General features: G+C 39.0%; 2 protein-coding genes across 2 annotated transcripts; one reads left to right on the top strand and one right to left on the bottom strand.

Moving 5' to 3' along the window:
* Positions 1 to 11806: 11806 nt before the first annotated feature.
* GLRG_09717 (O-methyltransferase) lies at positions 11807 to 13182 on the bottom strand (the record flags this gene model as incomplete). Its single annotated transcript, XM_008100402.1, has 3 exons — positions 11807 to 12575; positions 12649 to 12899; positions 12961 to 13182. The coding sequence occupies 3 exons, from the start codon at positions 13180 to 13182 to the stop codon at positions 11807 to 11809; spliced, it is 1242 nt and encodes a 413-aa protein (XP_008098593.1).
* An 838-nt stretch (positions 13183 to 14020) lies between these two features.
* Positions 14021 to 15452, top strand: GLRG_09716 (uncharacterized protein; the record flags this gene model as incomplete). The annotated part of the gene is made up of 6 exons (XM_008100401.1): positions 14021 to 14194; positions 14271 to 14646; positions 14699 to 14816; positions 14887 to 14951; positions 15006 to 15036; positions 15104 to 15452. 6 exons carry the CDS (start codon positions 14021 to 14023, stop codon positions 15450 to 15452), a joined length of 1113 nt encoding a protein of 370 aa, XP_008098592.1.
* Between the last annotated feature and the right edge of the window lie 369 nt (positions 15453 to 15821).

Genomic DNA, 15821 nt, shown 5'->3' with positions numbered 1-15821 from the left:
GGATCTACTATATATACTTATATTCTTTTTTATCTTAGTAAGTAAGATAATAATAAAATAGTATTCCTTTATATTAAAGATTCTATATAAACCTTTAGAGCTTTTTCTTCTAACTACCTCCTAAAACTTTTTCTTTTACTATTAAATAACGTAAACTTTACTTAGATATAGTATTATTAGTTTCTTAGATAAGGTAGATAAGCTATATAATTAAAATACTTTACTATTAAAAATAGAAAAATACTATAGCTTACTTTACTTTATTTTATAGATACCCCTATAGATAGGCCTAAGACTAGCTATCTGTTTTATTTCTACCTATTTAAGATAAGGTAGGCTTTTCTTTTTCCTAGTAGATATTAGTATAATTAGAAGACCCTTTTTATCTTCTATCTAGTAAGTAGTCCTATCCCCCTCTAATTAATTATAGATTAACCCTTAATTAATCTAGGTTATATCTACTAAGGGAGGGTTATTAGCTATTAGTAGTTAACTTAAGGGACACTTAACGTTATCTATCTAATTATAAATTAACCCTTAATTAATCTAGGTTATATCTACTAAGGGAGGGTTATTAGCTATTAGTAGTTAACTTAAAGGACACTTAACGTTATCTATCTAATCTTAGATTAACCTTTAATTAATCTAGGTTATATCTATTAAAGGAGGGTTATTAGCTGTTATTAGTTAACTTAAGGCCTCTTAAATCCTAACTAAAGGGTTATTCTAATAGGCTGTCTAGACCTTATCCTATATAGCTACAGTAGGTAATAGGTTAATAGACTAAATCCCCTACTATAAGAAGGACTTAAATACCTTAAGCTTAGATATAGCCTTAAAGGCTTAGGTCCCCCTTACTAGAGGAGATTAGGACCCTATAGACCTTAGATATATATTTATAAATATTAGATATAAACCTACTATTAGGGTCCTAGTGTCTCTAGGTAAGTATTAGTAACCTATAGTTTACTAAGAAGTTAAATATACTTACTATATTAGGATAAAGAATCTTACTCCTATTAATATTAAGAAGTAAATAGTAAAAGACTTCCTTAGGAAGAACTATTATAATATTATCTTTAACGTTAAACCTAGGTGTATTTTAAGGGCGTTCTATATAGGCCTAATACTACTAATATAAATTAGAATTATAGTAATTAACGCTAAGAGGGACTACTATTATAAAAAGGTAATTAGAAGGAAGGTTAGTAGGTTCTTAATTTAAGGTAAGATTAATCTTAGATTATTTAAGATAGATTTCTTACTTATAAGGAGATAGTAAAAGGAAGTAGTAAAACATAAGAAGATAATAAAAGTAATTAAAGTAAGCCTAAGAAATATAAGACTATTACTTACCTATAGTAAAGATAGGCTAGCTATATCTAGCTAGCTTTATATAGCTAGTAGGTAAGGCCCTTATATTTAGCTACTATCTAATTATATTACACACTAAAAAAACCTAAAACTTTACTAGCTAGGGTAAATATAGGTCTTAGCTAGTAACAGCTAGTTCTCTATAAAAATTAAGCTCTTAGTCTAGAAGGGTTTTTTCCTAGACCTTTTTCTACTAAGTAATAATAATAAACTAAACATAAAGTAAACCTAGATCTAACCTAGATTAATCTAAGAAAATAATATTACCTAATAAGCTAGGATCTAACTTAGATTAATCTAAAAAGATAATATCTAACACTAAGCTCCTTACTTAAGGTAAGTAATACTCCTTATAATTAATTAATAAACTTACTTAACACTTCTTTTAGCCTTTTAAAGAAAGCTCTCTAGTAAAATAAAAGACACCTCCTAGCCCTACCTCCCTAAGAAAAGTAAGTAGATTCTCTAATTAATCTTAGACTCTAACTAATAATTCCTTAGTATTCTAAAAGATATTATATAGAGGTAAGGTAAAGTATAATAAAGATAAGTTAAAGCCTGTTATAAAGATAGAGAGAAAATTAAATATTAAAAAGTCCTAGATTAATCCTTAATTAATCTTATAATTTATATATATAGCAGAGGATAAGTTAATAAGTTAAGACTTATGTTAATTAATTACTATAATATATTTATTACTATCTATTATAGTATATAGCTATTAGTATTTAGGCCCTTTAAAGGGGAAAATAATTACTACTACTACTACTTTTTTCTTTATTTTTACTTTTTTTATTTTTATCCTATAATAACTTACTTTATCCTAAATTAAACCTAGATTAAATCTAGAGTATCCCTTAAGCTTACTAAGCGTAACCCTTTTACTACTATAGCCTCTAACCTAGTGTTATTCTAGATTATTCCTAGCTTTAACTTAAATAGTATTTAGGGTAAAACCCTTTATATAACTAAATACTATTATAGTCCTAATAATTATATTAATCCCTTTATCTACTACCTCTTTAGCTATAGTAAAGATCTAGCTATTATTATCTATTTATTCTACCTAGATTAACCTAATATTAGTCTTAAATTCTTCTTAAATTAAGTTATAGCCTTTTATTATAAGGCTAAAGAGGCTATTAGAGACTAGCCTATTCCCTTTAGGGATAGTAAGGTAAGTAAGATTACTCCTTAATTAAACTATAGCTAATTATTTATTATAGGTTAACCTTATTAAGATAAAGTCTTATACTTTACGCTATATAATAAGGAAGTATAGAAAGTGCTAAGGTATTTATTAGTTTACTAACGCCTATATATATATTCTAAGATTAATCTAGAAATACTTACTAACTTATAGTAAAAAGCCCCCCCCCTAAGCGTAATAACTACTATACTGTTTAGGGTGCCTATAACTTTACCCCTAGTAAACTATAGGTAGATTTTACTATAAACGCTCTTAGATTAATCCTAAAGCTATTTAGTGCTTTTTCTAATATATTAAGCCTCTCTAGTAGAGAGTCTATTAACTCTAATAAGGAGCCTAATAACTCTAATAATAACTAATTAATAACCTTAGTATTCCCTTATAGCTTTATCTTTAAGGCTATATTTAACAGTAAGTAGATACTTAGTTATAAATAAGTTAATAATTAATTAGTTCTTAAACTATATTCTCTTAGTAGACGTTCTATATAGTATCTTTACCTCTACTACTTTAGCTCTTAATCTCTTATAATAGCCTGTTATTCTATAATTATTAGTGTCTAATCTACTCCTATAAAAGCTCCTTTTAAAGCTCTTAAATTTCTTTATCTTACACCTCACTAGGTCTTAAACTTTACCTTTATCCCCTTAATCTAGATTAATCTTAAATTTAGTAAATAAAGCTTTAAGTACGTTATCTTAGATATTAATTATAGTTAGTAAGTTAAGATAATAATATAGGCTATAAAAAGACTTTATAGTACCTTTATTAGCCCCTTCTACTACTTAAAGTACCTTATAATAAGACTAACTAAGAGTTAACTGTTTTAGACCTATACTAAGGAGGGGAACTTAATATAGTTAGTGCTAGTAATAAGCTAATAAAGATAGGTAGTAAGGATAAAAGCCTAGTTAATAATAGGGGTAGTAGAGGTCCTATACTCTCCCTTACTCTACTATATAGCTTATTACGCTAACTTATACACTTCTACTTATAGCGCTCTATATATAACCTTAGATTAGACTATAATTAAACGTTAGGTAAACACTAATTATATCTAAAATAACTATCTAGTTACCCTCTCTAGTATGTTAAGATGTCTTTTAATAGGTATATAATATACCTTTTATCTTAAATACCTTACCTTTAAGATAGGTATAAAGGTCTTATACCTTTAACCTAGAGGATATAAGGTTAATATAAAGTAGCCTAAAATAAAGGGTATACTTATATTTACTAAATAACTATTACTAGCTTCCTTTATTTACTAAAGGAGTAAGATAAAAAGTGTAGGCCCTTAATAAAGTTTATATAAGATATTAATAAATCCTATACACTCTTTAAGCCTTAGAACTAGACTAGATTAAGTTCTATATATATATAGACTACGTCTTTATACTAGGCCTAGTTACGTACCTATAGATTTAGATTTACTAATAATTAATTAGTGCTTACTTATAAAAAGATTAAAAAATACTTATAGCTTAGATATTAAATAATATATATCTACTCTTTAGTGCTTATATAGGTAAGAAGTAATATTATTATTAAGTAAAGGGAGCCTAGCGCCTAACTTAATATATTACTAGTAATTTAATCTACGCTACGCTAGAAGTAGACTTTATAATACTAAATTATTAAGGTAGTATTTACCTATTTACCCTAATAAAGAATATTAAGATTATATTATAAATATATATTAAAGCCTAAATTAGTTAGTAAATAAGCTATAATTAAGTATAGATTAATCCTACTTACTAAGAGCTTTATATTTATGTTAATAGTAATACTACTTATCTTTATGCTAGCTACTAGTGTTATAATTTAGTATTAGCTAAGGTGTAGCTAAGAGTATATAATCCTAAATTAAACCTAAAGGGTTTTAAAAAGATACTTAAAAAAGAGATAGTATGTTTTAGGGGTCTCTAAGTTTATAAGCCTATAGGTAAGTATAACACCTATTACTATATTAATATATACTTTTAAATTCTTTTATAATTATACTTACTTTACTTAAGATAAGAGAAATAATAACTAATAATAATCTCCTTTTTAGTTTGCTTAAAAAGGTGTTTATAGTTTATATTAATCTAGAAGGTTATAATATCTTTTTAGATTTTAGCTTACCCTACCTAGAAGCTAATTACTATCTATATAAAGGGTAATTAGTAAAAATACTAGAGATACTATTATTATCTATAATTAGTACTAGGTATTATTAGTAATTACTTTAGGATTAATTACCTACTTATCTTTAGAAGACTAAAGTACCTTATCCTATTTATATTAAAGGCTAAGAACAGATAAGCCCTAAGGGAAGTATAGAAGGTTCTATCTATAAATAAGTATAGTAATTTAATCTCTATTTAATAGGCTAGGGTAGATTTTAAGAAGGCTTTAGGCGTTATATTATTAGCAGAAGGCTTAGTAATATAGGCTACTTAAGAACTTATCTATAGATATTAGTATATATACTATATAAGAGAGTATTTTAAGAATAAACTAAGAGTCTAAGTAGGATTATTTACTAATTAAATTACCTTCTATAATATATCTAAGATCTTAAATAGTATTTTCTTAGGTAGTAAAGGTAAGTGTAAATAAAGCCCTTAGGATATAAGAAGTATCTATAGGTATTTATCTATATTTTTAGGTATAAAGTAATAGAACTTAACGCTATATTCTATTATCCTTATTTACCTTTAGCCTTACTAATAGTTAACTCTTAGAGTAATCTTAGTTTAACTAAGAATTAATTAATAATAAATAAGAATCTCTTACTACACTTTACCTTTCTATAGTAGTTATAGTCCTATACCTAACAGCCTTTTAAGTCTTCTTTATAAGTAAATATTAGATCCTAGATAATTTACTAAATAATAGTTATATAACTACTATATTTAAAGAGAATAAGTATAATAGCGTAACTATTATTTTATAGAATTATTAGCTACTAGTTATAGTATCTAACTTAGTACTAAATCTAGAATTAAAAGCCCTACTTAAATTAGCTTATATAATAAATAGGGAAATAAAGAACATACCTCTAAAGGAGCTATAACCTACTATACTTTATAAGTATTATTACGCTCTTTATATATAGTTATTAAATTTAATATAAACCTTTTATAGACTAAATAAGCCTAAATAATAGCTTTATCCTATAAGGAATACATAAGTGTTTTATCTTAAAGTTTAGCTATTTAGTCCTATATATTATTAGGGATAATACTATATAGCTAAGAGAAGTTATTACTAAGGTACTTATATACCTTACATCCTATACACACTTATACCTCCCTATAGTAATCTAAGACCTTAAGAAATACACACTATATATTTAGAGACTTCTATTTTATAGCATTTATAAATTAAACCTATAATAGTATTATAAGTTTAATAATTATATATAAGTTAATTAATATATATACCTTATTTTATAGGTGTTTAATCTTATCCTTAGTAAGGCTATAGGTAGAAATTACATAAAGGTATCCCTAGGTAGAAGATTAAGGGTACTCTAGGATATTAAAAGTCTAATAGACTTTATTTACTATAAGTAAGGTTAGATATAAATTACCTTAACTATAGGCTACCTATATTATACCTTATTTAGCTTTTAATACTTTAATAGCTTTACCTTAGAGGTCTATATACCTAGCTAAGGGAAATAATAATCTATTAGCTCTTAATATTAAGAGGTATTTAATACTTTTTAGTAATAGCAGCTAGCTGTCTAACTAGTATAAGACTTTAGGGGTTATAGGCTATAAGGGATTAAGGTATACCTAGGTTATAGGCAGTGTGTTAGTATATATAGTCCTATTAAATAGCTATTTTAACACTAAGGATAGGTTAGTTTAAGCGTAAGGTAATATTATTAGTTAATATAGTAGTATACTCTTAGAGCTTTCTTAGAATAAACCTAGATTAGCCTTAGATTAATCTTAGATTAGTCTAGGAATAGACTAGCTAGCGGTATTAGATATTATTATATAAATAGGAGATAAAGTTTATTTTAGTAAATAGTGGTTAAGGATTATAGTAAAGTACCTTACCTGTTATAAAATATAGGCCTAGGCCTACACTTATAAGCTGACCTAACCTACCCTCCATCAATGGCGAAACTTCAGGTAAGTGTCTGAAGTGGGCCTAGGTCAGGTGAGGCAGGGGGGGGGTACGTCAGGTCAGCTGCAACCTGCCAGAGTCTGTTCCTGGTCCTGGTCCCCCTCTTTCCCCCCTGTCATGCAATGTCGGGGTGGAAACCCTCGGACTTCTCTTGGCCACACTGGACCCCCTGATTACGCAGCTGCATCCAGCAGCATTTATACACGTGGATTTCCAAGTGGGGACTTTGGGGCAAGATTGGATAAAGTCCTTATAACAAGATCGTCCTCACTGGTTGACGACATTGGCGAGGCGGGTTGGTCCGTATACGGACCGGATCCGAGTGTATCGGTGCCGAAGTCTGGTTTGCATTACTAAGGGCCTGAAATGCGCCACACATATCCTTGAAAGGTCTGCTGATTGGTCGCCGACGTATACTAGTTGAGGAAGAGAGCAGCAGCGTGTACTAGTAGTATTAACAGTAGCAGCAGTAGTAGCACTAATAGCAAAGGCAGCAGACGTCTGGAAGGTTACTAATAATAGTACTGATAATAAATAAATGGAGCTTTTCATGTGATAGATCTTGTACGAACTAGTTACATTAGTAATCGCTCTATTCTATTAGGCTATAATTGCCCCTTTCGTGCCTTTGGCCTCATATTGTGTGTGTGTAGAGCTTCTGCCAAGCGCGACTTTCACTTCAGCGGCCGGCCGGCCTGCCAAGTTACCAACAAACTACACCTCAAGCCTCGGTCCCGTAGGACTCTGGTGTCACCGACGTTCCGGTGCCCAAATTTACTTCACTCCATGGTTGAACTGAAGTCAAATTCAAAATTTGCTCTGCGTTATCAGGTATTCTATACTGTATTGACAGATTGAGTTGTGGTATAGGTAGGAGGTGCTGCGTATCGGGCTTTTACTATGCATCAGGTGAACTGCACTTGACCACTTATGGAGGTTTGGAGCGGTTGTATTCATCAATAAATACTCCTTTCTTTTATTCACAATATTGAAAGCGCGTAGGGCATGATGGGACTTTTGCGGTGCGGTGACTATACAGAACACCACAACCATCAAAAGCAACACAAGATTCCATGCCAATCGGTGTACGTGTCATACTGATCGGTCCAAGAATGACTTCAATCGTGAAGGTCAAGGCCTCCGTTCAGTCACAACAATACACTGATCCGGGCAAGTAGAAGCTCCCGATCGTCTTGTGTTATCACGTCCAAAGGTAGATCATAGAAAGGCCCTAGTTCAATCAGGCAAAGGTAGGTATATGTGAGAAAAATAGAATTATGTATGATCTGTCTCTGGCTCTATCGTCTGCTGGTTTATATCTCTAGCTCCTGATCAGAAGCTAGGTTATTCCGATCGGGTGCACGCATTCTACCTATTCTGGGCTGATCGCCCCGCCCTACTCCAATATTGGACTAATAATGGCTGTATGATACTTTCTGTTGTCTTTCTCAGTACCGGCAGTTGGCGTTGGCGGTGCCTGGCTGTCTTTGGTCGAAGAGAGATCTTAGAGTCTATTTTTGCTTCTGTACATATCTGGGCCAGGGAATTTTCGCGTTTACTGAGGTCCTATGAGCGTGAAGAGGCCCTCTTTGTCGGTTTTTGCGTTAGCCGAGTGACCATCTTCCTCGTTCCTCGGACTTGATTGTTACTTTTAGTGGTGTCAACCCCTGGGCTCAAACATTGTTGTCGCACTTTGCGTCATATTATATTTACTTCACTGACACACCTATTGCGAATCAGACTTGCCTAGGGGCAAGAATGTACTTCCCCAAGTACGTACGTATGTACCTGACTATGGCTTTGAGGTTTGTATGTTTCAACAGCATATGAGTTACAGACTTACAGTAGCCGCAGAAAACTTTCGCAAAAGTTGGAAACTACTTCATAGAAAATCACGCTCCGTTCGAAAATCGGTTTTCTGTGTCAGCGGTGCAAAATTTCATGCGCTTCGACTCTATGTCCTCATACGCCGGTAAAGCCCACCTCTTCACCCAAGCCATATTTGATACCTCCGCTGCGTCTGGGACACCGTCTGAAGGAACCCCAGCTGCTGGAGAGGTTGATCTTTTGCCAGAACGGACAATAGGCTCTGACTCTAGAGCACCAATCTTGTCATACAACTAATCCACCGAGGGACCGTTGAAAGAGGGAGATAGCTGAAGAAGGGGGTTCCCAAGATGAGGATCTAAAGGAAAGACATATTTGAATTACCATAGAGGCGGCAGTAAGAGTGAAGAAGCACGTACATTCATGGGCATATCCATGCAGTGAACAAGAGAAATTCCGGTGGCAAGCTGGGAAGCTAGAGAGCGGGAGACATCAAGCTGGCAGTTGTTTAAAACTGCATGTATCTCATTTCTGGGTCTGCTGCTCATTGTATTGAGAATATGAAAATGAGAAAGGAAAGTAATTCACTCGAAGAGTTAAGCACATCCGTCGCCTTTTAGAAGTTTAATCCGGTATTCGACTTGATTCTAACGTTTATTCTATATTTATACGACTGCATCTGTCTAGGATTATTAGGAAACAAGGATCAGTCCTATTGGGGCTACGAATACCAACGCAATTGATATCAGTAAGAACTATCACCAAAGCCTCATCTGTAGTACAACTGTAGTCTATAAGTTCTGTAGTAAATCAAGATATAACATCTATTTCCTGTGTGTCTCAATATATATTGCTAACTTTGATAACAATACATTTATCGTCTACTTGCTAAGACTAACTCATTTAATTAAATACAAGTTATTTCTAATCATTTATACTTGTATACTGTACGGCATTGCTCATAAGGACAGTAGTTGAGTTAGATAGATCATGATCACGTGTGTTAAATAGGCTCATATACATACATGTACGTGAAAACATAGGGTTGAATCAAAGTATTATTCCCCGACTGTCCTTCCGAAACAGCGGTCTTGGCTGTTGTACAGTGATTATGTGCTTGGCTATATGTCGTGAGCGAGTTCTGTCTGATTGTATAAACAATTCCTACCTAACAACCAAGTAATAATATCTAATATGGCAACCTTTATTTGTAACCTTGAAACGTAGGACGTCGTACAATCGAGTGACATTGAAGTTTTAACAACCTACTGGTAATTGCTGAGTCTTTCCATATCTATAATTTACCCACATCTAGATTCTAAGGCTAATATAGGAAAGTAGGGAATACTTGAAAATAGGCGAGGCTGTGGTGTTGAAAACGTATAACTTGATTAACACAATCATAGTAGTAACACCCGTCACAGGAGGATCTAGGAGTACTAGCAACCCGTCTGTAGGATCTTGTCCCAGTTAGAAGAAAAGTTGCCACTACTAGGACGACAGTATAGAAAGCAAAAACACCGTAAGCATAGTAGAGGGGGAAGAGCCCAGGTAAGAAGAAGTTCATGTAGCTAATGTCATCGATCTCAGACTTGTCAGTGGAGAAACTTTGCTTCTATCGTTTGAGTGAAACTGCTCGGCGCTAAAGAGGACGGGATTCATATCCTAAACTAGAATCTCAAAGAAACAGAATCGAGGCTCACTTCACAATCACCCGAAATAATAATTATTACACCCTATGTAATTATCAAGCTATTTAAACGTTAAATAGTTTCTCCTAGACTCCGAGACTAGTTGCTAAACTAAAGTAAGAACTATGGGTACGATTTCTACCTCCCTGACAAGGTTCCAAAGAACTAAAAGTGGCTACAGTCAATGCAAGCTGCAAGTGCCTGGCTTGGCCTGCTGAATGGGAACAGACAGGCGAGTCTCAAAAGCTCTGAGGATATGAAAGCTCTTCCCAATGAAGTTGGTCGTCCCAGGGGCATCACACCCACAATGCTGCGTGCTTTATATGACCCTTTGACTGAGAATCCGGAGATCTGTAGACAAGATGATGGTGCTTTTCTGCGAAGAATTTGACACTCTGGTGGCGGCCTGGGGCATTCGCCGTGCTTTGGCTTCGGCTGGTGGAGCAAGAAGTAAAGAAGCAGCAAGAAGCAGTCTGAGCCACAGTAGTTGCAGAATGAACCATTATTACGATTCTGCTTCTTTCGGCGCAATATGGCAATTACATGACCATGGGCGTACGTTAGGCTTGATTATCGAAATTGCTGCGAGAAGCGTATAAGAGTGTAGGCTGGAGTTTAGCTGACTGATGTAGTATGAGTTTGAGGTGCTACCAACGCGTTAGGTGTAGTTTAAACATCAATGTCACATAAACGTATGGCACCCAGTGATTAGCAACAGCGACGTCGAAGCCGAAGGGTGCAATAGTCACATTGCCTACTGGAGTCGGACGAAGCGATCAGACGTGATGAGGGTGCGTGCTTCAGGAGATTTCTTTTTCGTCAAAAGGTTAGACAAGCGTTAATCAGGGATGATGATACGATATAAGGAGGGAGACGTCTCGTCCTGATCAGGCTGGAGAGGGATGGAATACTTCACACATATTTTTACCCCTATCTTCGACTTCATTAAACCTATTTAGAGCCGTTTACTTATGATCTGCAGTTGTAAGTAACAACACAAGAACTCTGTCAGTTACATGACTCGAACTATCACACACCTCGTATTAACACAGTCACAAACGTGAGAATCAACAGAAACCGTCTAAACATTCCACGCCATCGCATCGTCTACCGCAAGACTTGAAAGCAGGCATGGCCAAATGACACTGCTGCTAGAAGATCTTCGCCCAAGCCCACACGGCTCAAGCACATCCTGACTCATGTTCCTGTATTATGGGGGTTTGGGGGGGTTCTGTCAAGTAGGGGTGCGGCTTCGGATAACCGTTTCCGGTTAATCAATTGCCAAGCGACGGTTGGAAATGGAAATGATCGCACGGCAGTCAACCGGAACGACTTTCCACTCCCTTATCTGGGAGAATCGGGAACAATAAGCACGCCGTCAGCCGCAGATCCCTTTTACATAAGCGGTGAACGTCATTTGCATTAGATTAGGTATGTACTATACCGCGAGAAACGCGGGCTACCCTCGTGCGCGTCGTTCCAACAAAGTGCTTATGCTTCCCGGCTATATAAACGTTATCCGAGTAGTCACCGTCATTCTGCCAACCAGACACGGATGCTCAGGAGGCCGGCCCTCTCATGCCAGCTCGCACTCGATGAGGCTTTCCACGCCCTCCCCCTTGGTCCAGATCTTGACGATTTTGAGCCCCGCGGGCTCCAGCAGACAGCGCCACTGCTCCTCCGTCCTCTCCCTTGCCGAGAAGAGCGTCATCATCATGATGTCCAGCGCCGTCGTCTGCCAGTTGGCACCCGTCGGCGGCAGCACGTTCTCGTTGACCAGGAGCTTGCTGTAGCCGGGCTTCATCGCCGCCGTGATGCGCGACAGAATGCTCTTGCCCACATCGTCCGTCCAGTCGTGCAGGACTGAGTGCATGTAGTAGGCCCTGGCCCCCTTGATGGGCTGCTCCGTGTGGAAGTCGTACGCCATTGGCTCGATCTTGCGATCGATGTTCTGCACCTGGGCAAGGACAGGAGGGAGGTCTTGGAGGATGTGCCGGCCGGGTGCGTTGGGGTGTTTGCGGCAGAACTCGTCGAGGTCGTGGCCGAGGCTGCCGCCGATGTCGACGAGGAAAGCCGCGTCCGCGGAGGTGTCTGCGCCTCGGATGAGCTTTTCGGCGACCGGGAAGAAGCCGTCGTCCATCCAAGACGGCCTGCCCTGCCTGTATCCGGCCATGTGGTTATTGAACTCGCCGTTCGGGTAGTTGGCCATCATGTGCTGGAAGAAGTTCTTGTCCTTGCCGACGACGTCCTGCAGCGGACCGTCTGCCGGGTCGGCCGAGATGGACCAGTCATGCTTCTTGAGGTAGGCCGGAAAGTTGCTAAACGTAGGCCAACAGCCGCCGACGCTGCACAACGTACGTCAGATATCGTGTTCGAAAACATCGTCCCGGACCAATGAAGACCGCAAGGAAGCCTTACATGCAGGTATAGCCCCCTGAAATAACGGGCAGGCTCAGAGACTTGGAAAAGTTTGTGGCCTCATACTCGTCCGCGCCGACTTCCTTCAAGTATCCCATCGACCCAAGATGACGCATCGCGCGAGCAAGGACATCTTGATCGAACCGAAGTGCTTTGCTCACTTGATCTACCCGCTTTGGGCCGGGGTTCTGGGCCAGATAGCTGAAGAGACCCGACTCGATGCCCGTGGCGATGAGAATGTTGGCGGCGGGCTGGACGACGAGGGATACGTAAGCGTTCTGCATCGCTTCCCCGGACGACTTCACAACATACCTGGGCCCAGCAATGTTTGATCATGGTCTCCCGCGGTGTTTCGAGGGCCTGCAACAGAGATCTCGCTTGCTTCAGGAGCTGGAGGCGGTCCTCCTCCTTGTTCTGGGAGTACCCTTTGCCGAGCAGGCCTATGGCGTTGCACAGTTCAGCCACGCTCTTGGCCTCATTGGCTCGAGTAGCGACGGAGATGTCCAGTGGAATGCTCTCGGGGATAGATCCCATCTTTGCTCATTCAGGATAATACTTCAGTGATGAAATGATTTCAAAGTTTGTTCTAGCCAGCTAGATCAACATCTCTCTTTTAAATAGGACGAAGAGTGCCCTTAAGTCACTCGTCGTATCTTTCAGGGGCTGCCAACCCGAAACATGCTCGGTCATACGGATCCTTTCCATTGCCCAGGACACCACCGTATTCGTCATTGTACACTGGAGATCAAGCCCATAGATCATCGGGTCTATTGACTTCAGAAACGTGTTTGGAGGGTCTTCTGCAACACACTGCACCAACGGGTCTTTGAGCTTCCCTGGTCATCTTCTTCGGCATTTTCGGCTTTCCAACCCAAGACCTGTCAGTGGAGTAAAGGACGGCGGTCCGCTTCTGAAGGGCGAATGAGAGATGGGTGTTGGTCCAGCCTTCGTCGCGATACCCTAGCAAAGCCTCGCTTCATCCCTGACCGAGGGGACAACCCCCCTTCCGTTTTCAGATGTTTGGGGGCAGAAAATTAAATGAACGTGGTACTGGGATAGATGCACTTGTTTTCTTCTTGGCTCGATGTAACATCGACATATACCTGCCGGTCACCAGATGTCGTAGCCGAGAAGGGACAAGGTGGTGGTTGTAGTCGGATCATCAGGAGAAGGGCAATCTGGTCCGTTGATCAATTTTATGCATGACTGTCAGTCAACCCGGAGCCGTCTAGCTGCGCGTTGCCGGTCGATCTGCACTCGGTTTATCTAGGCGGCGGCTGCCGCAAGCGCTTTCTCGTGCAACACAGCATTTCTTATTCATTGCCATATCACTTTGTGGTTTTCGTAATCAATATATACCCAAACCGCTGCGATGTCAGCACCAGTTTCGGCAGATCGAGCCACGGAGAACAAAGGGCCTACCACCCTTGGGATTGTCACCTCCATGTCGATACTAAGCACCCTCATCACGGCAGCAAGACTCTTTGTAAGGGGCAAGATTTTGGGCAAAGTCCATCTGGACGACTACCTGATCGTTGCATCTGTGGTGAGTGGTCCCCTCCTGCAAGCCAAAATCCCTATCGCCTGATATCTTGCTTACCTGACTGATTCCTCTGCTCCAGATATGCGGTTGGGGCAATGTTGGAACCGCCATTGCCGCCGTCTCCTACGGTAATGGGCGGCACTTTGACCTGCTGAATCCCGAGCAAAAGTCCGGCGCCATTCTCTGGACCATCGCCGGCTTCCCCTTCGGCGTCATGTCTTTCGGTTTACCCAAGCTTGCCGTTGTCTCTTTGCTCAACCGCATTATGAACCCCACAAGGAAGCATGCGATATTCATGTGGTGCCTGTCGATCTTCTGTCTATCCAACCTCATCGGGTGCATCATCATCCTATTCGCCCAATGCGAACCCTCGCGCTCGCAATGGGACTTCTCCATCACTGAGAAGACGTGCTGGGACAGAGATATACTGGTTTACTTCGCGATATATTCTGGAAGTGAGTCTCCTGGCTCGCATACACTGGCGCGTGCGATTGCTGACCGGATCAGTTGTTTGTGCTATTGTCGACCTTTACCTTGCCGTGTACCCTGCCTGGGTGCTTGCGAAGCTGCAGATGAGCCGGAAGAAAAAGATTGCTCTGAGTACTGCTCTAGGCATCGGATCCATGTAAGCTGCCCATATCTAGGACCACCTACTGTAGATTGGCTGGCTGGATAACTGACCTCTTGATGTACAGCTCTGCGATCGTTGCCATATACAAGTGTACTCGACTTCCAAGTCTTGCCAGCCCGGACTTTTCATGTAAGTTCCTTGTCTAGCCTTACAAAGTCTAGCTAACAAGTCATCTCCTTACAGATGACACCTCGGACTTGGTCATCTGGACAATGTAAGCAAAAATCAACACCGCTATTAGAATAGATGAGCCAAACCAACACTTGTTAACCGTGTCGCAGCGTCGAAGGCAGCACGATGATCATCGCCGCCTGTATCCCCGTGCTCAAACCGCTCGTCGAACTCATATTCGGCAAGAGCTTGCTCAGCTCCGGCGGCGCTCGCTACACATATGAGAATTATGGCTCGGGACCCAGCGGCCAGATGAAGTCTGATATTGAAATGAATGGCTCCCGTAACGCCAAGAGACGTGCAAACAAGTCCGATGCCGATGTCGGCAGTCTCGGAAACAGTACAGAGACGACAATGCCAGCGAATGGAAGCCAGGAACTCATCCTCAACCGTCAAAACACGGCAGGGATGATCGTGAGGACTGATGTCTACAGTGTCTTGGTTGAGAAGAAGCCATGAACACTGGGCAATGGGGGAGTTGAGGGATATCGTTGCTGGAACAACGCAAAAGATTGTGACGATTTCATCAGAAGGATCCGCGGTTATTATACCAATGGCTACAGCATACAGGAAGAAAAAAGCATGAGGAAGATGGCGACATCAATGACGTATTAGCGTACATTCAAATCCTGAAAACGGATGGTTTGAACTGTGTAGGGTTAATCAGGACCATCAGAATGTTCTGGCCCAGAAGGGACCAGGTGCAGGTATTACTGAGGTACGTGATAACAGTATGATAGTTCAACGATAATTAGAATCCGGGTAAAACTCGAGAGTCATCTCATCGAATATCAAGTCTCCTTGTCATGAATTCGTCAGTGGTTAGGA

This window comes from Colletotrichum graminicola (assembly GCF_000149035.1).
Source record: "Colletotrichum graminicola M1.001 genomic scaffold supercont1.51, whole genome shotgun sequence".
Lineage (NCBI taxonomy): Eukaryota > Fungi > Ascomycota > Sordariomycetes > Glomerellales > Glomerellaceae > Colletotrichum > Colletotrichum graminicola.
The sequence above is the reverse complement of the archived record's forward strand: the minus strand, read 5'-3'. Positions and strand labels throughout refer to the sequence as shown.